The following is a 26,242-nucleotide window of genomic DNA, read 5'->3' as shown; positions in this document are numbered from 1 at the left end:
TCTCGGAGATTGGAATCGTGGTCGGAGTGAAGCGTTCGTAAGGTCGGTTCTGGGTGGGTCCATTCTCCACCCTTCGATACTCAGCTCGGCCACTGGAGAAAGATCCCTTGTCCTTGGACTTGGGATCCGCCTTTCCTGTATCTTTTCCACTTCTGCCCCGGTCGATCTTTCTCTCTGGTCGGCCGGTTTTGGTTCGGAGAAGCTCCTGCCCGTCGATGACTTTCTTCGCCTTCTGTAGCACTTCGGTGAAGGTGGCCGGGGCCTCCTCTCCAAGCTTCACCGTGAGGGCTTCGTCGGCTAGACCGGTCAGAAAGTAGCACATGGCCGAGTCATCGGAGCAGTGTGTGACCTTCAATTGCTCCTCCTGGAACCTAGTGACATACTCCCGTAGTGTCTCACCTTCCTTCTGTCTGATGGTGGCGAGATGGGTCGCTATCTTTTTATCATAGTGCCGAGAAGAGAACTAGGCGATGAACTCCCTTCTCAGCTGAGGGTAGGTCGAGATCGACCTGGCTGGCAGTCTCCGATACCACAAACGCGCGCTGCCAGTAAGCGCGATCTGAAAGGCGCGACATTTGATTGCGTCTGATGCCGCTTGAAAATCCATGAGGCCCTCAAAGACCTCAACATAATCCTTAGGGTCCTTCGACCCATCATAAGGTTTCACGGTAGGAGCTTTGAACTTCGGAGGGATCGGTGCTTCCAAAACATCCAAGGTGAATGGCGATTCTCCCAGGTCACCATCGTTCAGTGGACTTTCTTTCTGCTCACATTTGGCCTTTAAGGCCTCAACCTGAGCATCGAGCTTGCCCCTCAGCTGGTCGAACTCCTCCCTTGTGATCATCCCTGCGGGAGTTGCTTGGTTGTGAGAGGATTCAGCTTGCTGGTTGGAGCTCTTGTGTGAGCGGGATGGTGACTGTCTTTTTCGGAGGGATGAACCTCTCTTTCTGTTAAGATGCTCACGGAGGTCTCCCCTCTGGCGAGTGTATCCCTCACTCTCATTTTCTTCGGGATGTTCCTCCTCGACTGGGCCGAGGTGGGAACCCATTTGTTCACGTATGTCGACGCGCGTCACCCGGTTTTCAGATCGGGATCCTACGCCTGCAGCTCGTACCATTTCGTTATACATTTCTTCCATGGATCGCATTTGCGTGCGCATTGTCTCCATTTCTCTCTGGAGTGCTTCAAAATTCTCACTCGTTGGAGCCGGGGCTGGACCCCGGGCGCCCTTCTTAGAAGTCCCACCTCGGCCACGGCTGGCCTTGGATGTCCTTGGGTGCGCCGGTGGTAGAACAGACATGGTGATTCGTGCCGACCTGCGGAGGGGTTCTGTTATTAGGCCGTCGTGACCTTGCCCCTCTACCACCGCTGCTCCGACCTCCCTCTGGTGGGCATCACTGGCAGTTAGAGTTCTGCGATCTGTCGTATTGGTCGAGTTGGCTGGTTGAACCATTGCCGCTCGCGTGTTTATGTTAAAGAATTGGGATGACTTCGATTGTCGTGTCCCCACAGACGGCGCCAAATGTTTATGCAAGAATATGCACAACAATGTTTTTTCTGATCGTAGCTCGAACCCGGTCTCCAGACCGACCTGAACACTTGGGCGGACCTGCACAAAAAGGTGAACACTCCGACACTCAAGTCAGTATAAGTCGGATTCCCAGTTTAGTTCGAGGTAAAAAACTATACATGAGTGTGGAGTGAGGTCCTCTACTTATGGGTGGTAGTCCCGTTAATCTCGCGACGGTTACACCCGGTGATCTCGAGACCGACGGTTACACCCGGTAATCTCGGGACCGACGGTTACACCCGATAATCATGCCACTGACAGTTGCTCACATCGGACCCGCCGAGCTTCCCGGTAGATCGGACCTTGACCAGGTCGCACCTCGGCCCTCATACTTAGCACCTGTCAACGCTAGTGGTGGTAATCTCGGCGGTTCGAGTTGGGCTTGACTCATGAGTCATCTTGGAACACCAATAGCTGTCCTCCACGTGTCCAAGGTATTTTCTCCCCCAAACATAACTAAAAAACAAACTCAATCCAAATTGCACAAACTAAAGAAAAAAAGTATATATAAGAGCACCCCTCTCCCCTCCCCCCAATATTTTCATCCAAAGTTAACAAAAACTCATCAATAGAAATTTAAAATTTACAAAACTTACTCCCACTAAGTCTTAAAAATTTGTTCACACTCTATCACTAATTACCTTCAAATTCAACAAGGCTATTTAAATTCAAATGTAGGACGATCCCCCCCCCCCACTTTTCACCTCATCAAAACAACGTTCAAATTTACAAAACTCTTACTCCCGTTACCTAAAAATCTTAAAAACATGCACACTCGATCACCAAATTGCAAAAAGTGGCTACCATGACTGCAGGATAACCACATTTACAGTAATTGAATTCTAATAACGCTTTATATAGTCATACCTATTTTGAATAGCTGGCTCCACCAGAATGAGACATAAATTGGAGCATCATTGATCTCAAATTTGATATTTCATCACGGAGACTCGTAATTTCATGTTCTTTTTGTGTAAGATGCTCCTCAAATTCTCCACTTATGTTAGTTATTTCTTTAGACACCTCTTGTTCTTGTTGTGAGGAAGCAACACTCAAAGTAGAACCTTTATGAGATTTAGGCTTTGAGCCCCAACCAGCGCTTTTAACGTAGCTCGATCGAGACCCAAGAATTGTTTCCAGTACTTCTGGGTCTGACATTGGTTCGCTACCTTTTCTCATAAATTTGTCTCTAACTCGCATCATGTCTAACTGCATAATTAAGTAGTCAAAAAACAATAAAATATTTCACACATACAGTTTGAAGTATAATTTGAATTAGTTAATTATTATAAGAGTGATAAACTTACATAAGTCATCTTAGCGCCTTATGTACCTTTTCTCATTGTATAGGATACCTTCACTCGCATGTCTCCACACGAACGACCTGGATCAAATCATTTGTAACTAATACAAAATGGGCTGTATCCGTAGTGTTACCAGGATTAGGTACCCAACCTTATCCATATATTATAGACCCTTTAGGTTACTACTGGAACATTATTCACCTGTATATCAAATATATACGTTGTATATTAAATATATATTGTATATATGTTATATATTGTTCCAGTTATATGACATAACCTCGGATGTTAGTTTATTGAGTTAATGCAATTCTAAGAGAAACATCAATAAAAACTTTATTGAATAAATAATTGTTTTATGTTTACAAACCACGAGTTTAGGGCATAAAACCCAACATAGTTCATAATTGGAAAAAAGAAGAAAAAGGAGAATAGAGTTACAACTCATTCTAATAAGCAGTAAGGGCAACAGCCTAAACTTCACGAATTCAGTCATAAACTGGCCGAAAAACATCACAAATAGTTGTTAGGTCCACCACCTGAAAATGGGTATTTCTCTCTATCATTTTGGGTCCTAGTGTGAAAATTCCACTTTGGATTGATTCCCCTTGGGAATTGATGATGTGAGCCCATTCATCTGGTTGCTTTTATAGCTTCCTAAAAAATTATGGCAAAACTCGATAAAGCACGTGTAGTACAGACATCAGTAAAAAGCCCGCGTAAAACGAGTTACTTCGTTGCCCAAAAATTTCTACAGCAAGCGATGCTCCATCATCGGATGTCCTAGCTTTGAGAGTCCTAGCATTATCCTCTGGTTTAGCTACACTGCTACTAGTAGCTTCCAAATTTTGCACAAACAACCTAAAAACAGAAGAAATAAGCCACAATTTATCTTCTTTAAGCAAAACAAGGATTTTATATATGATTTTTATATTGCTTACATAATTCCTCATTTTAGTATGGTTTATGATTTGGACTCTCCCATTTGCACTCAATATACCCATTATTCCACCAAAATAATTCTCTTGTGGAGAGTTATTAATGGCTCATCCAAACACATGAGTCGAGTCAAGCAAAGAACCACATATGACTGAGCGCACCTGATCAGTGGGTAGGGTGCTAACACCCTATACCCAAACTGCGATATGCTTAAGGGGACCTCTCAGGATGTAACACCCTAAGTTTTTGAGTTATTTTTATCTTAAGATTTAAATACGGCCTTTGGAATATTCCCCTGAGCTGGTAATTAAAATTTTTTTGGATTTCTAAGTTGGAGTTCTAATTTTGGGTAAATTAGAATTAAATTTAATTTCCTTGGATTAAGATAAATTTAGTTTTCGAATACTGGGAATAGATTTTTAATTAAATCTTATTCCAATAATTTTGAAATTTAATTTCAAACTAAAGTTAACCTCGTAATTTATTTTCCCAAATCCTTTTGAAGTGGGTTTTATTTTGAAAAATGATTAAGAAGAATTCCAACTCTTTTATGGCTTAGCTCATTCTTCTCTGATTATTTTAATTGGCCCATCCCTCATTGAAAAAAAAAATAAAGAAAAGGTTTTGTTTTTTTAAAACAAAACAAAGCCCTAAAGAAAATTGTTATCTTCTTCCCCTTCTTCTAACCCTAGCCGCCCCCCTCGTGGTTTCATTCCTTCCAGCCAGCACCGCCCTCCGCCGGTCATTGAAAAGTAGTGGTGACACTCTTTCCCAACAACCAGCGACAACACCACGAACCCGACGTAGGCATCGCTTTTTTACAGCAGTTCCGACAACGTGTCTTCTAGTAGCAGCAGTGCGTCCTTCCGGTCAGTGGCGACTCGTACCAGTTCTATGGCGGCATGACATTGAGCTTACTCCAGCGGTTTTTTTAGCAGCCCCAGCCACGAGCAATTGGGTCCAGTGACCCGTGCCCGAACTCGCGTCGATTTGTGGTTCGGCAGCAACTGTTGGCGATCACGAACAACGTTCTACTCGACGACTCACGTCATTCCACGCTGTTTTTACAGCCACCCACACCCCGACGTGACTTTTTGCTGCCTTGAAGCTCAGACCCGCAGCCCAGCACACGAACCCACATCTCCGACGACTCGTTTTGCAATCTCGACGCCAACAGTAGCAAATCCGGGAAGGTTTCCTTGTTCCGGTGACACTTGGTGTTGATCCATCCTTGTTCAGAGTTGGTTTCGAGTTACCCATACCCAAACGGGACTACATTTGAGTTACCCACCCTATTCGGATCCAAATAGACGTTACCGATTGCTTTTCGATAACGGACCAGCAAGCGCGAAGTCTTTCGAACTTGGATTTGGAAGCCCAAACCTCCTTGGCGTCGATGCATTTCTAACCCAAGAGGTTTTAGCGTGAGTTAGTAGGTAACGATTCACCAAAACTTTGTTTCGATTCAAATTAAGCATTTTTAGAGGAACTCTAACTTGAGTTTGGTTGTTTTGGATTTAGGAACCGTTCGGCGAGCTTAGTAGCACATTAGGACCTTGATAGTAAGTAGTTTTTACTTGGGGGATGTTTGTTGTTTGAATACGTATGAATTGTTTGGTGCTTTTCATGTGTTTATTATTTATGAATATGTAAGTTTATTGTCTCTTTGTGAATATTTGCTAATAATTATGAGTAGTTTGGATGAAATAATGTTGGTGATGGTTGTTTATAACTGATTTCCTTTGCGTTGTTGGATTTGATGCTTAGCGGTATCTATGAAAGCATTATGAATTATGAATGGTTTTATTGTTGTATGGTTGTGTTCATAAAAGCATACTGAAATAATGTGGGAGAAATCTATTATGTTGTGCATGCATGTTGGACATGTCGTTTCATTATTAGCTTACTGTTTTTGGTTCTGGAAGCATGCTGGATTTATTGTGAGTTGAGTGTTGTATGGGTCATGGCCTAGGAAGCATGTAGTAGGACTCTGGTAAGAGTCTGGTTTTGTAATGAAGTGAATGAGTGAGTATCAGGGTCAGGGGGCTGATACGTCACTAGTTGGGTGTCGAGGCTCCAGGTACAAAGGTCGGGGATCGATATGCCTATTTTGGATAAGGATGAGTGTCGAGGCCTTAAGTATGCCTGGTTAAGGGTTGGCGCAGTGAGTATTAGTGGAAGGCAAGTATTGGAGCGTTGAGAGAGAAGGACAAGGGCCAATAGCTTGCAAAGCCATTGATGCCTTAACTATGCATGGTTAGGGGTCAATGCGACAGTTCGAGGCCTTGGCTATGCATGGTCAAGGGTCGAATGCCAAGCGCTATAGAGAAGTGTCGATGCCTTGGCTATGCGTGGTCAGTGGTCGGTACGACTCGAAGGAGTAAGTATTGGGGACAATGGAAAGAGAACTAGTGAGTTTAGAGAAGTGTCGATGCCTTGGCTATGCATGGTTAGGGGTCGGTACAACTCGAAGGAATAAGTCCTGTAATGAAAACTAGTGAGTTTAGAGAAGTGTTGACGCCTTGCCTATGTGTGGTCAGGGGCCGGTACGACTTACAAGTGAAAGTCATGGAGAAACAGGAAAGAAAACCAGTGAGTTGAGATGTGAGGATGGGTATGACATGTAGGTTGCATGTTTAGATATATGTCTTTATTCTCTTATTATGGAAAGCATAATGAATTGATAAACATGTCGTTTGAACCTTTTTGTGAAGCATGTTGTTTGTGCATGACCTTCAAGTATGGACTGCTTACTAGGTACTGTGATTGTACTCACCCCTTCTTTTTCCCTCCAGATTTTGCAGGTAACGAGGTCACTCACGGAAACGGTGATGGCAAGGAAGAGACTTGACCGGAGAGACCATATTTAGTGCTACGTTATTTATTTTCTTTTTGAATAGGATGGTTAGAGTGTTACTTTCTAGTGCGAGTTGTTGCTTGGTTAACTAATTTGCTTGTTTAGATTCCTATATAAAGAACGCTGGAAAGTTGTTTGTTTACAATTTTAAGAGCTCTAATTTGATTATTTGTTCAGATTGTGAGAATTTGAACTTTTGAGATTAACATTGATTAAATGAATAGCCTTTTGTTCATTGCCATTTGAGTATTAAAGATTATCTTAGTGGATAGGTCATAGTAGTAAAGGTTGATTAAGTTGCTTTAATTAAAGTTATTGGACAAAAATGTAGTTATTCTCTATTTGTGGATTACACACCTTTATAATAATTACTTTACAACGTTTACTCTTTCTGTCTCATTTATTGATGCGACGAATAACCGTTGAATTAAGTTTTTTACATTTTTATGTTTTCATTTTTTTATACTACTAATAAAAATTTACATTTTGGTGTGATTTTATTATAACATATTACATTTTTCTATTTAATTTTTTTTATTTTGTCTGCTATTATTAATTAACATCAATACACTTTTTAAAACAGAATTGATTATTATTAAATATTAGAACAATAAAATTATAATATTTTACCTTAAATGATGGTTGTTCTAAAAAAAACTATTTGAATCCAAGTTTTTTTTAATTATTATATGTTAATATTAAATAAAATATTATAATAAAAAATATTTACTATCAATTAAAATAGTAATAAAATAAATTAAAATGTAGTATTATTTTAATTAAAAAAATTAGTACAATAATGTAATTGTAATTAGTTAGAGATAAGAAAGTGCTATAATTAGTCATTATTATATATCTTATTTCTATTTCGATTTCAGTCGGTTTTACTAAACAACATCAAACAATTTCTTATTCTGATTCCATAAAATTTATAGTAAACAACATGAAAGGAATAACATTTTCATTCTGCTTGATTTCATTCCTATTGATTTTTCATTCTGATTCCTTATAAATAAATAGGACCTTATATTTCATCACAATTATGGGTGGTGATTCTAAATTTAAAGCTACAGTAAAGATTCTAAATCTAAAGCTACAGTAAGGATTATTAATGCCTTATCTCTTGAGCTATACTTTAGTTGGTTCAATTATTTTATAAAAAAAAAATTTATAATTTAAAGCTATACTATCGGTACGCTTTTCGACTCGGAACACACTCCAAGACTAGTAACTTTTTCTCCTAAGTAGCTCAGACGTGCTAAAATGAATTTTTAGTGCTTAAGTAATAAAAAAACATTTTTAAAGTGTACTAAACATGTCTGACTCACCTCCATACATTCATAAACTAGTGTCTTTTGCTTCTAAGTTGCTTACACGTGCCTAGAATAATGTATTTTTAGTGCAAAAGTAACCAAAACCATGTTTAAACTGTACTAAATGTTGGGAATGACAAATATTAAAACCTGCTTTTGTCCCACATCGGAAGCATAACATTTGAGAAGTTGGTTTATAAGCATTGCTTGTGTAGTGGTTTTATAAACTTTGTGTGAGGTAAGCCAAGACGAAGGCCCACACGTGCGACATCATCCTCCAACTTGGGCCTGACTTTCTTTTCAGAAGAATTGGTGGATACGTGGATGTATGAAAGTTGGTGTAGCCAAGCAAAATATTATCTGATCTGCGAAGGTCCAAAATAATACACTTTTTGAGAAGATAAAATAAATTCTAAGGCAAACAAGAGAAATTTAAAGCAAACAATCAAATTTTAAGATTAATTGCAAAAATAAATAAGAGAGAGGGTTAGAGAAATTTGACACCGGGAATTTTTATAGTGATTCGGCACAACTGTCCTACTCCACTTCCCAAGCACCTCTTGGGTTGTAAATTGAAATTTTGACTCTTTCCACGGTAGGAGTCAAACCGGTACACTGCTCTTCACAAGAGCAAAGATGATCCTCTCCACGGTGAGGATCACACCATTACAATGAGTTGAAGATTTTGAAATACACACTTACAAACTCTCAAATAGAGTAAATATACAAATTTGAGCTCACAAAAATTTCAATCCTCACAACAATAAAATTTCTCTCACAAATAAGATGGAAAAAAAAATTAAGAATTTGGAGAGATTAGCAAAATGAAAATTTTGAAGTTATGGAGGATTGAGAATAAGAGAATTGTTGTATAATTTTGAATGAGAAGTTTAGTTTAAATAGAGGGAAGAAAATGGTAAAAAACTCAAATTTAATTTTAAACCATTAGATCTTAATCATTAAGAATGAAGGGTTGAGATAATTTTAAAAAAAAATAAATTAAGAATAATATATATAGAATAATATATATATATATATATATATATATATATATATATAAAACAGAGATGTGACAGTTGATGTGACAAGTTTTTTTTAATTATATATATATATTATAATATATATATATATATATATATGTGAGAAAACGGTAAACTTTTCAAATTTTTTATTTTTTTTTAAATACCGACACTGCATTTAATGTGAAGTGATTAATTTTTTTTTATCTTTTTATTTTCTTTTTCAATATATATATATTTTTTTAAAAAGAATCTTGTCACTTGTTAGCTTATGAACTGTCCAGGTCATCTTTTCGGGTATTTTTCCTTCCAATTTGTTTCGATCGTAACTTCTCCGTTTGAGCTCCGATTTGGATGATCTAACAGTCATTGGAATCGTTGTAACGAGCTCTACACTGTGGACACTTTAAAATACAAAAAATGTCAATAAATAAAATTAAATTTGTTATCATCAAAACATTAATTAATTAATTAATTAATTAAAATTAATTAATTTGAAGTTAAGGCCAAAAAGACAACATGAAGATGTGCGAGATTCTTCATGCTAATGTGTTGTTCGAGAAATTCCCTCATTCTTGGAGTGATTATCGAAACCACCTGAAACATAAGAAGGATCTTACTCTGCAAAAACTGATTAGTTACGTGCGCATGGAGGAAGCCAACAGACTAATGGATAAGATCTCTTCTCAATCCCTAACAATTCTTTTTTCTTATAGGTAGAACAACTTTGGTGGATTTAGTTTGAAATGTTTAGTCAAGGTACTCTAAATTGATAATAAATTATTCCATGAATTTTAATATCTGACGATTTAGTCTTTCTAACGATTTAGTCTCTATTATGATAAATATCGTCAATATTTAAATGTCTAACAATTTAATCTTTTTAGTTAAATGTTTGTAATAATTTAGTCTCTATCACGATAAATATTTTTAATATTTGAATAATGTTTCTTATATGTCGGTTGATAGATGGACAAGGGACCAGATGTATTTATAAATTACTAATATTAAATTGTTATATAATAAAAATAAATATCTAGATGCAATCTTTCATCAGGATTTAAATTGTTACATGGGGCAAAAATGTTGTTAACCTTTGTTGCATGAAGTTCACTTTTCCATTTATAGAGTAGAAAAATTTTCCACTTCACTTAATGGCTAACTTTTCCTATTTGTCAAATATCATATCACACTGAACTTAGATTGGGCACGAGGGTGGGCCATGGGAGATGGTTTTCAATGAGGTTTCTAGTGCTTCCAAAGACAGGTTCAAGAACAAAGGGAAGCAAATTGTAAGGGATAGAGCTCAAAAGAACAAAGGTCTCCAACCTAAAAATACTGGTGGAAGAATCGAGAAATCCAAACTGGTCTACTATGTCTGTGGAAAACCCGGGCACAAATCCTATCAGTGCACCTAGAGAAAAGATAGGGAAGATCAAAGGGCTACTCCACAAGCCAGCCTTACAAAAACAGATGACATCATTGACACTGTGGTTGTGGAAGCAAATCTGGTAGAGAACAAATCCAACTGGATTCTTGACACAGGAGTGTCCAGACATTCCTGCTCGAATCGTGACCTCTTCCATGACTTTCAGGACTCCGCTGATGGTGAATGTATTTTTGTAGGAAACTCTGCCACAGCTGAAGTACTTGGGAAAGGGAAGGTTCTCTTAGAACTCACATCTGGCAAAACTTTATCATTAAATAATGTGCTGTATATTCCTTCCCTGTGTAGGAATTTGGTGTAAGGAGGTCTACTGAACCGAGCCGGACTTAGGATTGTGTTTAAGGCCGATACAATTATTATACCAAAAATGGTGACTTTGTTGTTAAAGGTTATTTGGCAGATGGTTTGTTTGTTCTCAACGCTACCTCTTCAAATGAAACTAATTCTAGTTCTGCTTAGTCTCTTGATATGTGGCATGGTAAATTAGGGCATGTGAATATTGCATCAATTAAAAGGCTTAGAATATTAAATTTAATTAATGCTTCTGATTTGCTTGAAACTACAAAATGTCATGTCTGTGTAGAAGCAAAGTTTGCTAAAAAACCATTTAAACCTGTCACTGCACGGTGTACTGAACTCCTAGAATGAATTCATTCTTATTTAGCTAATTTCGAAAACACAACTAGCAGAGGTGGAAAAAAATAATATATTTCTTTTGTTGATGATCTTTTTAGATATACGAAAATATATCTCCTAAAATCTAAAAATGAAGCTAGTAGTATGTTTTTGAAATTCAAAGCTGAAGTGGAAAACCAAGTAGATATAAAAATAAAAAAGATAAGATCATATACGGGTGGTGAATATAGTGATAATTCGCTTAGAGATTTTTGTGAATCAAGTGGAATTATACTTGAATTTACTGCTTCATATTCACCTCAATGAAACAAAATAGCTGAACAGAAAAATAGAACTTTAAAATAAATGATAAATGTGATGCTATTAAGTTCTGGTTTATCTGATGATATGTGGGGGGAAGCTGCAGTTTCTTCATGTTTTATTCTTAACAGGGTCCCTCACAAAAGGCTTAGATAAGACACCATACGAGCTCTGGAAAGGGTATTTGCCAAACTTGAGCTACTTGAAGGTGTGGGGATACTTCGTAGAGGTGGCATATCCAGGGTTCAAAAAACCTAGGTTGGATCTAAAACTTTTGATTTTGTTTTCATTGATTATGCTCAAAATAGTTTTGCATATAGGTTCATGAGCTTGAATGATAAATCAATATATGAATATAGAGATGCTGTATTTTTGGAAAATATCTTCCCTATGATTAGAACTGATAGTGAATTTACTGGTACTTCAAAAACTGCAAGCATGTCGTTGCCCTCCACTTCTATTGATATGATAGATCCTAAACCTAGATCTAATGATACAGTAAATTTTGAACCTAGGAGAAGTAAAAGGCTAAAGGTTAGTAAAAGTTTTGGATCCCACTTCCTAACTTCCTATCTAGTAAAAAACTTTGACAAGATAGATGATCAGTTCGCTTGCGTATATTTGATAGACGAAGATCCTAAAACCTACCAAGAAATTATAAATGCCTTAGATTCTAGCCTATGGAAAGAAGTTATTAAAAGTGAGATAGACTCCATAGTTATGAATCAAACCTAGGAATTGGTAGATTTACCTGTAGGAAATAAACCTATTAGGTGTAAATGGATCTTTAAAAGAAAAATGAGACCGGAATTGTAGGTTGTAGGTTACACACAAAAGTATGGCATCGATTACTTCGATACGTACTCTTCTGTTGTTGCGTTTTATGCCCTAAACTTGTGGTTTGTAAACATAAAAAAAAAAAAATTATTCAATAAAGTTGTTATTAATGTTTCTCTTAGAATTGCATTAACCCAAATCTAATAAACTAACATCCAAGATTATGTCATGTAACTGGAACAGTATATATTCTGTTGAGTTTTATGCCTTAAATTCGTGGTTTGTAAACATAACCCTCACGCACGCTGCACGGCCTCCCTCCATCATTTCATCTCTGCCTCTCTCACACTCACAGTCTCTCTTCTCCCTCCTGACCTCGCCGTCACCGGCTCGATTCACTCTTACCCACCTCGTCACACTCTGCTGCCACTGCCACTACTTGTTGCCGCCACCGCACTCCGCAGTCAGTGCTCGCTGTCGCCGCCACACACCGCAACGATCTCCTTCTTCTCCATTGCATCACCTGTCGCAGTGATGCCACGTCGCCGTTGATCAGTGAGTATTTCTCTTCTATTCTCTCAATTTTTTCTTCATATTCGAGTTTCCATTCATAAATCTCGTTTATTTCATAACCAGCAGCCCCGTCGGACCCAACCGCGGCCGAGACCTAGTCTTACAGCTGCCATCCGTTGCTGGCTTTTGCCCTTCCCATCAAGGACCTCAATTTTCAAACTGGATTCAAGTTCAGAAGAGTAAGTTTTTCTATTTTTTAGTGATTTTGTGTTCTTTAGTTTACTTCTGAAATTATATTGGTAGATCTGTGTTTTCAAAATTTTTCTATTTTCAAAGTTAGTTTCTAGTGTTCTTTAGTTTACTTTTAAAATTAAATTTGTAGATCTATATGTTTTCAAAGTTTTTCTATTCTCAAAGTTAGTTTCTAGTATTGTTTAGTTTACTTTTAAAATTATATTTGTAGATCTGTTTGTTTTCAAAAATTTTCTACCACGTTACGAGTCGATTTGGTCACATGTGTTGGAATAATGAGTTAAATTTGCTGTGTTCTGTACTTTTTTTTTTACTATGATGCATAATTGGAAATGTAACTGTATGCCAAATTGTTCACTACTTCAGTTCAATAAAGGCCTTAATGGAGTCTAATTCTTCAGTAAAGGAATTTGCTTTGTTGTTTAAAGTGGTACAAGTTGTTCACCTTACTTGTTGACAAAATTGTTATATATTTTGCAGAGTTAATATGAATACACCGGAACATCCAAGTGGTATGAAAGTTGGGGAGAAAGTTGGTACTATCAACATAGATCTAGATCCAGTGGCATATTGTTCTTCAAGTTCGAAAAGAAGGAAGCGTAAGTAGAATATCAAAATTATAGTGTGGGATCATTTTGAGAAATTGAAAGGTGATTCTGCTAATCCTCAAGCTAAATGCAAATATTGTGAAAATATGTATGCATGTCATCCTAAGCGTAACGGGATGGGCTCTGTAAAATTTCATATAGAAAATTGCAATAAATACCCTTATCAAAAGAAGAGAGATCTTACCCAAAAAGTTTTAGGTTTCAAAAACCAAGAACATGTTGGTAGTGTTTTGGAATATGATTCAAAACTTGTTTGTGATTCATTTAATTTGGAGAGTTGTAGAAAAGCTTTAGTTGAGATGGTCATTATAGATGAATTGCCTTTTAGGTTTGTGGAGGGTAAGGATTTTCGAAGATTTATCAATAAATCAATATGTTTGTTTGAGCCTAGGTTTGTTGTTACATCTCGAATGACTGTGGCTAGAGATGTTTTGAAGATATATCTTAGTGAGAAATAACGTTTGAAAGACATGTTTAAGACAAAAAATTATAACGTTTCTCTCACTACCGATTGTTGGACTTCTGGACAAAATATAAACAATATGGTATTAAGTGCTCATTTCATTGATTCTGATTGGAAATTGCATAAGAGGATTCTTAGTTTTAGTCCAATTGAGAATCATAAAGGAGGTACCATTGGTAGGACTATTGAGACAAAATTGCTAAGATATCGTATATGACTGTTGTTTGTCTTGATGTTGCTGCTAGATGGAACTCCACATATTTGATGTTTGATGCAGCTACAAAGTTTGAAAAAGCTATTATTAGATTAGAGGATGAAGAACATGCTTATGTGAGTGAATTACGATCTAGAAAGGAGGATTGGGTGAATGCTAGGATGTTGGTTAGGTCTTTGGAAAGTCTTTTACGATATGACTTTGAAGATTTCTGGATCTTTGTATACCACATCAAATTTGATTTATCATGAGATTAGCACTGTTCAAAATTGCATACATTTGAATTCAATGAAGCAGGGAAATTCAATTCTTTGTAATATGGCTAAGAGCATGCAGGTTAAATTTGATAAGTACTGGGGGAATTGTGAGAAAACCAATGTTTTGTTGTATGTTGCGATTGTGTTGGATCCACGATATAAGTTGAAATTTTTGTCATATTGTTTCAACAAATTAGGACCTGAAATGACTAAAAGCATGACAGATAATGTGGAGTAATAGTGCAAATGGTCGTGGTAGTACATCAATTGTTGCTCCACGTACTAGTACTATTGGTATGGACTTGGATACAGATTTTGATGAATGTTATGATTTGGGTTCTGATTTCTCAACCAAAGAGACTACAACTCATAATAACGATTCAAAGATCCATATGTACTTGTTAGAATCTCTTGCTAAGAATGATAGTAATTTTGACATACTTCTATGGTTGAAGTAGAATAGTTGTCGATTTTAGATTCTTAGCCAAATTAGTAGAGATATTTTGGCGATTCTGGTCTCCACTATAGCATCTGAGTCGGCTTTCAGTACTGGAGGGCATGTAGTTGACTTTTCAGGTTGTTTTTTGGCTCCAAAAATAGTTGAAGCTCTTATATGTTCTCAGAATTGGTTAAATTTTGAGCCGGTGGATGTTGATTTTCATAAATACTTAGATGAAAATTCAATGCTCGAAGAAGGTATCATTCTACTTTTGTTTTTCATTTTCCTAAATCTTTTCTCTATTAAATCCTAACATTGTTTATTTTTTTATTTCATCTAATTTTATAGGATTCAGAGTCGTTATGGCTGAGGAAAAGAATATTGAAGACGTTCAAGATCTTACAAAACTTTCGATGTAATAGTTTGTGACTCTGTGGAAGACTAAGACTTGCAGATGTGTAGACTTTTGTTGGTATTTCTATTTTCTAAGTTGTTAGTACTTTTAGCACTAGAACTTTGGACTTTATTTAGAATATGGACTTGGACTTTGAACTCTATTTTTAATTTGAATATGGATTTGGACTATTATCGATTTTTTAATTTTGATTAGAATTATTTCTTTTATTTTGCATGGATTTTGCATTGTATAAGAAATTAAAATAGATTTGGTTTTTTATTAGAATATTTTGAAATTTTACTATCATTGAATATTGAATTTTTTGGATTAAAATTATTTTTTATTTTGTATGAAATTTGCATTGGATTAGAAATTGAATTGAATTCTTGATTAAAATTTCGAATAAGAAAGGATGCAGAAAAATATATATAAAAAATAAGACACTGATTAAAAAAAAAAGTCGGTTTCGGCGGAAACCGACCGATCAACCGACAATTTGGTCGGTTGGTTATATAAATAATGTTCGGTCGGTCGATTTTCATTTTTGGGAACCGACAACATGTCGATCGTTTGGGATTTTGGCCTAATAACCGCCCCAACCGATCGATGTGCACCCCTAATTGAATGTCAAAACTTGTTTTGATTTTAGCTTTATGTTAAAGACTACGACAAAAATAAAAACAAATTGAGGAATTAATAAATGCATGGCCTATTAGTTCAGCTGGTTAGAGCGTCAAGCTAATAATGCGAAGGTTGCAGGTTCGAGACCTGTATGGGCCATAATTTTCTTATACTTTTTGGTAAAAGATCTCCAATTTTCCACCATTAATGGTGGAAAGTGGGGAGGTTTTCTGGGTGGGGAAATGGTGACTTCCCCATCACTTCTCCTTCCCTATAAAAATGAGGTTCTCCCATTTCTTTTCTATCACCCGAATGTCGGTTGATAGAATTTCCGACTCTAACGAGAAAATCTCTCTCTCGATTTCTCAATTTTCCTTTCAATTATAAGACGATTCTCACAAAACGAGTTCTTAACGTCCAGAGGATAGCGAGGAAGACTTTGTGGTGGCGTTGATATCTACATTGAAGAGGTGTCTTCAAATGTATGTATTACTGACTTCTTGTTATTCATGTTTATGTGTTTTTTCTTTGTTGCAATTCTAAAACAAGAACGAAGCACACGCGTTCGCACGCTTCTGCTGCGGGATCCGATCCTTTCAGAAATTACTTACCTTACCCTTCCTTAAATCATCTTCTTCTTTCTCTTCCCATTCATCATCTTCTTCCCTCTCCCACTCGTGATTTTTGCCCTAATTCCTCACTCATATGTGAAATTACTTACCTTACTCTTCCTTAAATCATCATCTTCTTCTTCTTTCTCTTCCTATCATCCTCTTCTCCCATCTCCCTCTCACTCTTGCGATTATTGCTCTAATTCTTGCCGTTTATCTATTCTCAAATCCCTCATCTTTGTTCCTCCACCTTGTGCTGTTCACCTCTTGAATCTTCCTCTACGTCTTCCGCCCCTCCGATCAGCCGTGATAACTCTCAAATAGAGAGTGAATTATGGGCCAAGCTAAGGGTAATTGTGTTCCAAGAATGTGAGATACAAGCTAATTAAGCCACAAGAATGTGAGAAATCCCAGAGGGAACCTTCGATGTGGATTGTGGATGCTAAATTGTGGATGTTTAGTGCAGAAAGCAAAGTTTGGTGCATTCAGAGCATTTGAAGCATGAGTGGAATAGATTGGTGCTGCTGGAGGCTAAGGGCAACTGGTTGAAGTCGGAAGTAGGCTAGTGCTTTGGAAGCTATAGAGCAGAAGCCGGAGCAGCAATTTGATTTCACCTGCACTATTACCGTATCCGTACAGTGTTCGCACATTGTTCAGACAGCATCCACGTGAGGTTCTTTGGTGCCCTAAGCAAAAGGCCGGGTACAAAAATAAAGACACCCCAGCTGCAAAGGGGTAGAGAAGGGTGGACTTAACTAGAGGCATCATTTTCAGGGAAACATTCTCTGAGAAAAAAAGACGTGGGGTCTCCATTGACGAAGGGCGAGAGAGAGACACTGATTTTGGCTCGAGATCTTCACTGTTGATCCGGGAAGCTTCTGGGTTTTCTCTTATTGCCTTCTAAAATGGAGTCCTCTTCCATCTTTGCATTTTTTTATTTCTATTTCATCATGAACTAATCCCCCTTCCTTCTAGGAGGGGTTGAAACTTGCTGTAATAGACGTTAAGCTACTGTTGAATGCATTTTAACTCTTATTTAATAGCAGTGGGTTTTATTTTTCCGTCGTTCTAAACATGTTTGGCCAACAGGTTTAGTATGCAAGGTCATAGGAAGCTTGGGAAAGCTCCTATGCGTGGATTTGCTGTTGTTAGTCGTAGTTTCTGTGTTCTTTCTAAAATAGAGTAGTGAGTACCTAGGAATGGGGTTCACTCTACGGCACCTATTGATTGGTTTCATGCTTGTTGTAACTACGACGGGAGTTGGGTTAGAACGTTTGCTGAGTAACTCGAAAGAGAGTCGTGACGGTCTGAGTTCTAAGAGTTTCATGTGTTTTTCTTCAGTAGGCGACGCTTAAAATCAGTAGGTGGATTTCCTCTACATAAATCCCTAAAAACATATCTAAACCCCCCTTGTGTTCAATTCTTCGTTGGAAGCAATCTTGAAAAGTTTATTTGTCCTCTTATTCACTACTTTATTTATATGTTACTTTGACAAGTTACTAGCAATATTGATAAACCAAGTTCGTTTTCTTTTATTATTTTTTTTGGTAGCTCGAAGCAATTAACCATTTTCTGCAAGCATGAATTCCCTGTAGAGACGACCTTGTTTGTACTACAATTGACAAAAAATTAGTGTATACTTGCTCTATAATTTACCATTTTCTAGGAATACAACAAGCTTTTGGCATCGTTGCCAGGGAATTTTTTTGAAAAACTATAGATTGTGGTTAGTTGTTTTGAGCTACGGTGCTTAAAGACCTTGTTGCTCTTTTTGAGGAGTGTGAGAGCTGTGAATGAACGATTTTCTTGCATTCAAATTCGATTTTAACCCAAAACCGGAAAGAACTTTGCGAAGAAAAATGGCTGAACAGCGGGTGCGAAGAGAGTTAATAGAAATGAATCGCAACAAGCAAAACTCACCTGAGGACGAAGTAGTAAGAATACCAGGGGAAGGAGTTGTTAATGGAGTACCTACCCTAAACGATGTTCTGCTGGCCGATGACACAAAGCAGAAAATTAGAGCATATGCAGCTCCAACGTTCTATGACTTCAACCCTGTCATTGTTGATCCAATCATCAAAGTAGGGAGATTTGAGCTGAAGCCTGAAATGTTTCAAATGTTGCAAACAGTGGGACCATTTTATGAACTGGCATCATAAGACCCACACAGACACTTAAGATATTTTATGCAAGTAGCTTATTCGTTTAAGGAAACTGGAGTTAGTAAGGAAGCGATGAGATTGAAGCTATTCCCTTACTCGTTGAGGGACTCTACTGAAGCATGGCTGGACTCCTTGCCCATCGAATCAATTACTTCATGAACGACTTAGCAGAGCAATTTTTGATACAGTATTTCCCACCTTCGAAGAATGCTAAACTTAGAAACAAGATTAACAATTTTCAGCAGTTGCCAGGAGAATCCTTAAGTGATTCTTGGAAAAGGTTCAAAGGGCTGTTGTAAAAATGCCCCCATAATGGAATACCCCGCTGCATTCAGATTAAGACTTATTACAATGGGCTAAACGAGGCCACACAGTTGGTAATTGATGCCTCAGCTAATAGAGCTTTGCTGTTAGGACTGTATGCAGAAGCTTTTGACATATTGGAAAGAATTTCAAGGAATAAGCATCAATGGTTAAAATCACGAGCTGCATCAACAACATCAAGTCCCATAGGGTTAGTAATAGAGGATGTAGTGGTGGACCTCAATTCCAAAATTTGACACTTGGTTGATATTGTCATGAAGAATGTCACTAGAAATGAGGTCGTAGGGCCTAAGGCGATGGTGGCAGCTGTACAGGCAGCTGTACAGAACAGCCTGTACCCATACTGTGAAAGAGAGCATCATTTTGAAAACTGTCTGGGTAATCTCACATCAATATATTACTTGGGCAATCAGCAACAAAATAGAAATAATGTGTATGGTATCACATACAACTCAAGTTGGAAGAACCACCCAAACTTCAGTTGGGGAGGGAACCAAGTAGGCAACAACGTCAGGTCAAGTAACACCCTAGGTATATTAAAAAACTACAGTATCCGCCAGGTTTTTTCAGACAAAATCAGCAGAATACACAAAAGCAACCAGAATCAATGAGATTAGAGGAGATGTTTAAAATCTACATGACTAAGAATGATGCCAACGTTCAAAGTCAAGCAACTCTCTTGCAGTGTCAGACAGCATCACTGCGAAACATGGAAGTCTAAATATGACAGTTGGCGACAGAACTGAAAAATGGACCAAAAAGTGTGCTGCCAAGTGATATAGAGCAACCTAAGAGAGACGGTAAAGATCAGTGCAAGGCGTTGACATTACTGAGTGGCAAAGCCTTACCACCAATACCGCAGCAGGAGAAAGATCATGAAGAAACCGTTGCAGAACCAGCGAAAGCACAAGCTCCAGAGACTGGTACAAACTTAGAAGTTGAAAAAAGAGACATAGTGGAACACAAACAATAGACATTGAGAAGGCTGAAACCTTAATGGATAGCCATGAGTCTGAAAAGCTCATGTTTAATGAAGTTGGACCATCCGTAACTATAAGAGCTAAAGACTCTAAAAAGTTAAATAAGTCTAAGGTTCCAGCACCAATAGCTGACTACGTCCCAGCAGTACCTTATCCTAAACGTTTACAGAAAAAGAATCAAGAGGGACAATTCAAAAGGTTTCTTGTGGTGCTTAAACATATACACATAAACATACCTCTCGTGGAAGCCTTGGAGCAGATGCCTACATATGTGAAATTCTTAAAGGATGTCCTCACTAAGAAGAGACGGTTAGGAGAATTTGAAACGGTCTGCTTAACAAAGGAGTGTAGCACAATTCTAACCAGCAAAATACCACAAAAATGAAAGATCCAGGAAGCTTTACAATCCCCGTATCAATTGGTGGTCATAAGATTGGACAAGCACTTTGCGATCTCGGAGCAAGCATCAAGTTAATGCCTTTTTTAGTATATCAGAAGCTAGGGATGGGAGCAGTTAAGCCAACTACGGTCAACCTACAGCTCGCTGATAGATCCATTGCTGCAGAAGGAAAAATGAGGATGTTTTGGTATAAGTGGGTAAATTTATATTCCTTGCTGACTTTATTGTTCTTGATTTTGATTCAGATGAGGAAGTACATATCATTATGGGAAGACCATTTCTGGTGACAAGAAAAGCTTTAGCAGATGTGCATAAAGGGGAAGTCACTATGAGGCTACAAGAACAAGAGATAAAATTTTCGGTGTACGAATCTATGAAATACCCCGCAAAAGCTTAGAAGTGTTTTGCGCTCAAGGTGTTGGATGAAGTTGAGAGAAAGAATGCAAGTTCAGAATTTCTGCTTGAGAACCAAAATTTAGAACTGGAAGTCATGTTGCAAAAAGCTAAAGATTTCTATTATGAAGTGTTTTCTATAGATTGAGGAAAAGAAATAAAAAATTCATGGTCGAGGATGCACGAAGACTTAAAGCTAGAAGAAGTCAGTCGGAAGCAATTAAAGCCATTAGTAAAAGAGCCCCCAAAACTGGAATTCAAGGCTTTACCGCAGCATCTTAAGTACGCGTACTTAGGAGCAGCCAACACCTTGCCAATAATTATCACAGCCAATTTGCCCAAGAACAAAGAGGAGAAATTCCTAGTAGTACTAAAGAAGCACCGAAGTGCTATAGGCTGGACCATAGCGGATATCAAAGGAATTAGTCCCAGCTACTGCATGCACAAGATTGTCTTGGAGGAAAATTGCAAAAATTCCATTGAGCAACAAGAAGGTTAAACCCAGGGATGAAGGAAGTGGTAAAGAAAGAGATACTCAAATGGTTAGATGTTGGAACTATATACCCTATCTCAGATAGTGAATGGGTTAGCCCGGTTCAATGTGTACCAAAGAAATGGGGAATGACAGTGGTAGAGAACGTAAAGAATGAGCTCATTTCTACAAGGACAGTGACCGGGTGGAGGATTTGCATGGACAACAAAAAGCTCAACAAGGCTACGAGGAAAGACCAATTTCCCCTGCCTTTTATTGACCAAATGTTGGATAGACTAGCTGGTCAAGACTAATACTGCTTCCTTGATGGTTATAGTGGGTATAATCAGATAACCATTGCGCCGCAAGATCAACACAAAACAACATTCACTTGTCCTTATGGAACGTTCGCTTTCATGAGGATGCCGTTTGGACTGTGCAATGCCCCAGCTACCTTCCAAAGATGTATGATGGCTATATTCTCTGACCTGATTGAATCTGTAGTGGAAGTCTTTATGGATGACTTTTCAGTATCCGGGGAAAATTTCAACACTTGTTTAGGAAATTTGCAGAGAGTACTAAAACGTTATGAGGAGACCAACTTGGTATTAAATTGGCAAAAATGTCATTTCATGGTACAAGAGGGGATTGTGCTAGGGTATAGAGTGTCAAGAAATGGATTAGAAGTTGATCAAGCAAAAGTGGAAATGATTGAACAATTACCACAGCCTGCAACAGCAAAGGGAGTCAGAAGCTTCCTAGGCCATGATGGATTCTACAAACGGTTCATAAAGGACTTTTCTAAAATAGCTAAACCTTTTTGTGCATTATTAAAATTGATTGGGTGTTTAACTTTTCTCCTGAATGTGTGCATGTTTTCTCATTCCTGAAACATGCTTTAACGCATACGCCCATAATTCAAGATTTTGACTGGAAGTTGTCGTTCGAACTGATGTACGATGCAAGTGACTTCGCGGTTGGTGTTGTGTTAGTCCAGAGGAAGGATAAGACGCTTCATCCGATCTATTATGCTAGCAAGACACTGGTGGAAGCACAAATTTACTACACAACCACTGAAAAGAAATTATTCGCAGTAGTCTTTTGAAAAGTTCAGATCTTATTTAATGGGTGTCAGGGTCATAGTACACATGGACCAGCTACGCTTATGTACTTGCTTACAAAGAAGGATGCCAAGCCAAGACTGATAAGATGGATACTTCTTTTACAAGAGTTTGATCTGGAAATTAGAGACAAGAAGGGATATGAAAAACTAGTAGCAGACCATTTATCTCGGATTGTGGGAGCTGACAAGAAGTTGGATGATGTGGAGATCAGAGATAGTTTTCCAAATGAGCAGCTCATGAAAGTTACTCACAAGGAGCAAAGGAAGAAGAACCATGGTTCGCAGACATAGCGAATTTTCTAGCGTGTGGAATCAAGCAGAGGGATGGACGAGACAGCAAATGAAGAGGTTTTTCCATGAATGCAACTTTTACTTTTGGGATGAACCTTACTTATATAGGGTGGGACAAGACAACATAATTAGAAGATGTATCACTGAAGCCGAAGCATCCCAAGTGTTGCAAGATTGTCACTCGGCCCCTTATGGAGGACACTTCGGTGGGCAGTAGACAGTAGCTAAGGTGCTACAAAGTGGATATTTTTGGCTATCAATTTTCAAGGATGCCCACAACTTAGTCAAAAGCTGTAATGAGTGCCAGCACGTAGGAAATATTTCTAAGAAGTCTAAAATGCCGCTGACCTATATTTTGGAAATAGAACTATTTGATGTGTGGGGCATTGATTTCATGGCGCCGTTTCCACCATCTAATGGGCACTTGTTTATTTTGGTAGCTGTAGACTATGTATTCAAATGGGTGAAAGCCATCTCATGCCCAACAAGTGACGCAAAAGTGGTCACTAAGTTCCTTTTGAAGAACATTTCACTCGTTTCGGTACCCCAAAAGCCCTTATTAGTGATGAAGGTACACATTTCGTAAATAAAGCTGTAGCCACTCTTCTAGCAAAGTATAACATGAAGCACAAGATTGTCACGGCCTACCACCCACAATCAAATGGTCAGGCGGAAATATATAATAGAGAGCTGAAGAATATTCTAGAGAAGGTAGTGGGGGTCAGTCGGAAAGATTGGGCATCTAAGCTAGATGAAGCACTTTGGGCCTACAGGACAGCTTTTAAAACACCTCTTGGAACATCCCCCTACAAGTTGGTCTACGGAAAAGCTTGCCATCTGTCCCTGGAATTAGATCATATTGGGCATTGAATAAAATGAACTTCGATTACACAGCAGTAGCAGGAGTGAGGAGGCTGCAACTCCATGAACTCGAAGAATTTAGAAGGGATGTATATGAGAACGCAAAAATTTATAAAGAGAAGACGAAGAAATGGCACGATGCCCGAATCCACCCAAGAAAATTTGAAGAGAGTCAGCAAGTTCTTTTGTACAACTCTTGGTTGAAGTTATTTCCAGGGAAATTAAAATCCAAATGGTCAAGGCCATTCCAGATAGTTAAAGTTTTTTCCCATGGCGTAGCACAGTAAAGGAATTGAATTCAGAGAGGGAATTCATGGTGAATGGGCAACGCCTGAAGCACTTATAGGGAGAGATCATGAATAGGGATGCTGGAACATGCCAGCTTGCCCCGGAACAATAGAGAAAACAATGAATAACGAATAAAGGAGCATTATATAAATCTGTTTTAATTTTATGAGCTCCAGTTTTAATCTGCTTTAATTACTTATCATTTCATTTTATTTTTTTTATTGTGCAGTTGTTTTTCTTTAAATGCATCTGAATTTAATAAATAGATCTTGATTCTGATGGCAAGCGCGGTTATCCAATAAGCTTTTAAAGTGCAGGGAATTTAAGTGAAAATATGGCAGCGTGCAGGCGGGATTTAATGAAAGAATGGATTACAAAGGACAACTGGCGCTTCAGGGACTTGAGCACGGTATCAAATTTTCAAGGAAGCCAAATTTGAAATTTTGGAGGGAGGCCCAGTTTTGAAATTTTCGATTTTGAAATCTCATTTTAAATGATGGGCATTAAATGGGAGATCGTGGGAGATTGTGCCGGTTAATGGCTATTTAACCTCCCACCTCTTTTCTCTATCTCACTATCACCTTCATTCTCCCCCCCCCCCCCGGCGCGAAGCCCTAGAAGTTCCCCTCTGCTTCATCTGTGAAATTAGTCCCCAATCTCGACTTGCTTCCCATCCAACAATGTCGAGGATCAAATTAAAGGCGATAAAAAAACCTCGCATGGACCTTGCCTTGTCAGAGTCTTCATCTGAGAGCCTCGCAGACGACGCCGAGCATTCAGCAGAGGTTGAAGCTGATTCATCGTTGCGCTCCCTAAACCGGCTACCGTGCCTCAGACATCTGGTTCTGAAAAGGAGGTTAAGCGGGAGGAGGTCCTCCCGCCACCCAGCACTACTACCCCTCCTCCGCCCGCAACCGCTGAAGTTGACGTATCACCACCTAAAACCTCCAAGTCTGCCCAGAAACCGCCTTCTCCGACTAGACCAGCATCGAGGACAAGAAACACAAAGCGGCCTACTGCATCAGCTACTACACTACCACCGGTGAAGAAGTTCAAAGCCACCCACTCACCCGCTGCAACGAAATCCTTGCATGTGTCATCTAATACCGCTGCACCCAAAACTACTTCCGCCAAACCCTCCACTATCTCAAAAGGGAAGCGCCTGGTTGCCATTCCAGAACCTAAGCAGTCACTTTGTCCGGGCCGTCGAAAGCCTAAGTTGGTCGCTCCTCAGGACACCACATTCAAGCGCTTCCAGTCCCATTTAGCAATGGACGCATACGAGAAGCTGACGAAGAAGAACTTTTTCTTCGAAAAGGGTTTCGAATTAAACCCCAAGCCTACCTTCATCCAAGACGTGATTCAACGGAACCACCAAGAGTATTTTGTGCACCTCCAAGTCCCATCACCCCACGGCTGGTCAAGAAGTTTTATGCCAACCTCATTCCAGGCAATCTGGGTCGTACGACAGTGAGAGAAGTGAAAGTCCTTTGGACCCAAGAGCGAATTAACAAAGCACTTCATCTCCCGTCTATTCCCAAAGCTATGAGGAACAAGATGTTGGAGCAGCCGTCACTCGTGCAGCTAGACCACGTTCTATCTATCATGGCACACCCTAGCACAACCTAAATTGTTGTCCCTCACGGTGCCAATTCCCTCCCCTTCAACTTCATCACCCTTGAAGAGCCGCATCTTACCCACTACTCACGATTCATCCATCACAAAGGACAGGGTGCTTCTTTTAGCTTATATGATGGAGGGCAAACCGCTGGATTTGGGGCAGCTTATTTTCCATGAGATAGCACAGTGTGCCACCAAACGCCAAGGCCAACTTTTTTTCCCTAACTTGATCTCAAAGTTGTGTATGCAGGCAAACGCTCTGGTGGTCCATGATGGCTCACCAAGCTCGCATTTCCAATGAGATTGGAGAATTGAAGGACATGGTTTCCACTTTATCGCTGCAGCTCGCTGTCAGAGATGTAGAGCTGAAAGGTATCCTCGACAAGCTCGCTCACGCGAATGTTCCAGGCCCATCCACACAGAATCGCACGCTGGAATCATTGTTGGAGCATAGCTCCAATAATACTGTTGCGGATGCTGGCCAGTCGGAGAGCTCTGAAGGGAATGGGAGCCCCAACTGCTCCTTCTGACTTGCTGGGGACTCAACTATCTTCTTTGCGGAAACCATTTGGCACCAACCACTATTTGCAAATCAAGACTTTAACTTCTGCTTTTAAATTCAGTTTTTATGTTCTGTTTTTATTGTCATGGTTAATCTGTCATTTCCTATCTTCAATTTTACTTCCTACTTATCATTTTTGTTTCCTTTTGTTCTAGGATAGATTGTTAGTTTCAACTCCCGGTCCTCTATTCTGAAAGTAAAATTAATCGAATTATGTTGTGCAATCTCT

The 26,242-nt window shown here is 38.7% G+C and overlaps 1 protein-coding gene, 1 long non-coding RNA gene and 1 other non-coding gene across 3 annotated transcripts; 2 read left to right on the top strand and 1 right to left on the bottom strand.

The window, feature by feature from the left end:
* The first annotated feature begins 4,414 nt into the window (after positions 1-4,414).
* LOC111023452 (uncharacterized) lies at positions 4,415-6,911 on the top strand. Its single transcript, XR_002603119.2, has 3 exons — positions 4,415-5,249; positions 5,335-5,375; positions 6,609-6,911. It is a non-coding gene; the product is annotated as an uncharacterized LOC111023452 (long non-coding RNA).
* Positions 6,912-18,911: 12,000 nt separating this feature from the next.
* LOC148208126 (small nucleolar RNA R71) lies at positions 18,912-19,018 on the bottom strand. The gene has a single exon (XR_015789118.1). It is a non-coding gene; the product is annotated as a small nucleolar RNA R71 (small nucleolar RNA).
* Positions 19,019-20,974: 1,956 nt separating this feature from the next.
* LOC148208125 (uncharacterized) lies at positions 20,975-22,682 on the top strand. The gene is made up of 4 exons (XM_088120116.1): positions 20,975-21,290; positions 21,371-21,510; positions 21,619-21,873; positions 22,404-22,682. Exons 1-4 carry the CDS (start codon positions 20,975-20,977, stop codon positions 22,680-22,682), a joined length of 990 nt encoding a protein of 329 aa, XP_087976242.1.
* The last annotated feature ends 3,560 nt before the right edge of the window (positions 22,683-26,242 follow it).

This window comes from Momordica charantia (assembly GCF_013281855.1).
Source record: "Momordica charantia cultivar OHB3-1 chromosome 11 unlocalized genomic scaffold, Mcharantia_2.0 BLBB01000011.1, whole genome shotgun sequence".
NCBI classification, from domain to species: Eukaryota; Viridiplantae; Streptophyta; class Magnoliopsida; order Cucurbitales; family Cucurbitaceae; genus Momordica; species Momordica charantia.
Note: the sequence above shows the minus strand (reverse complement) of the source record. Positions and strands in the feature narration are given on the sequence as shown.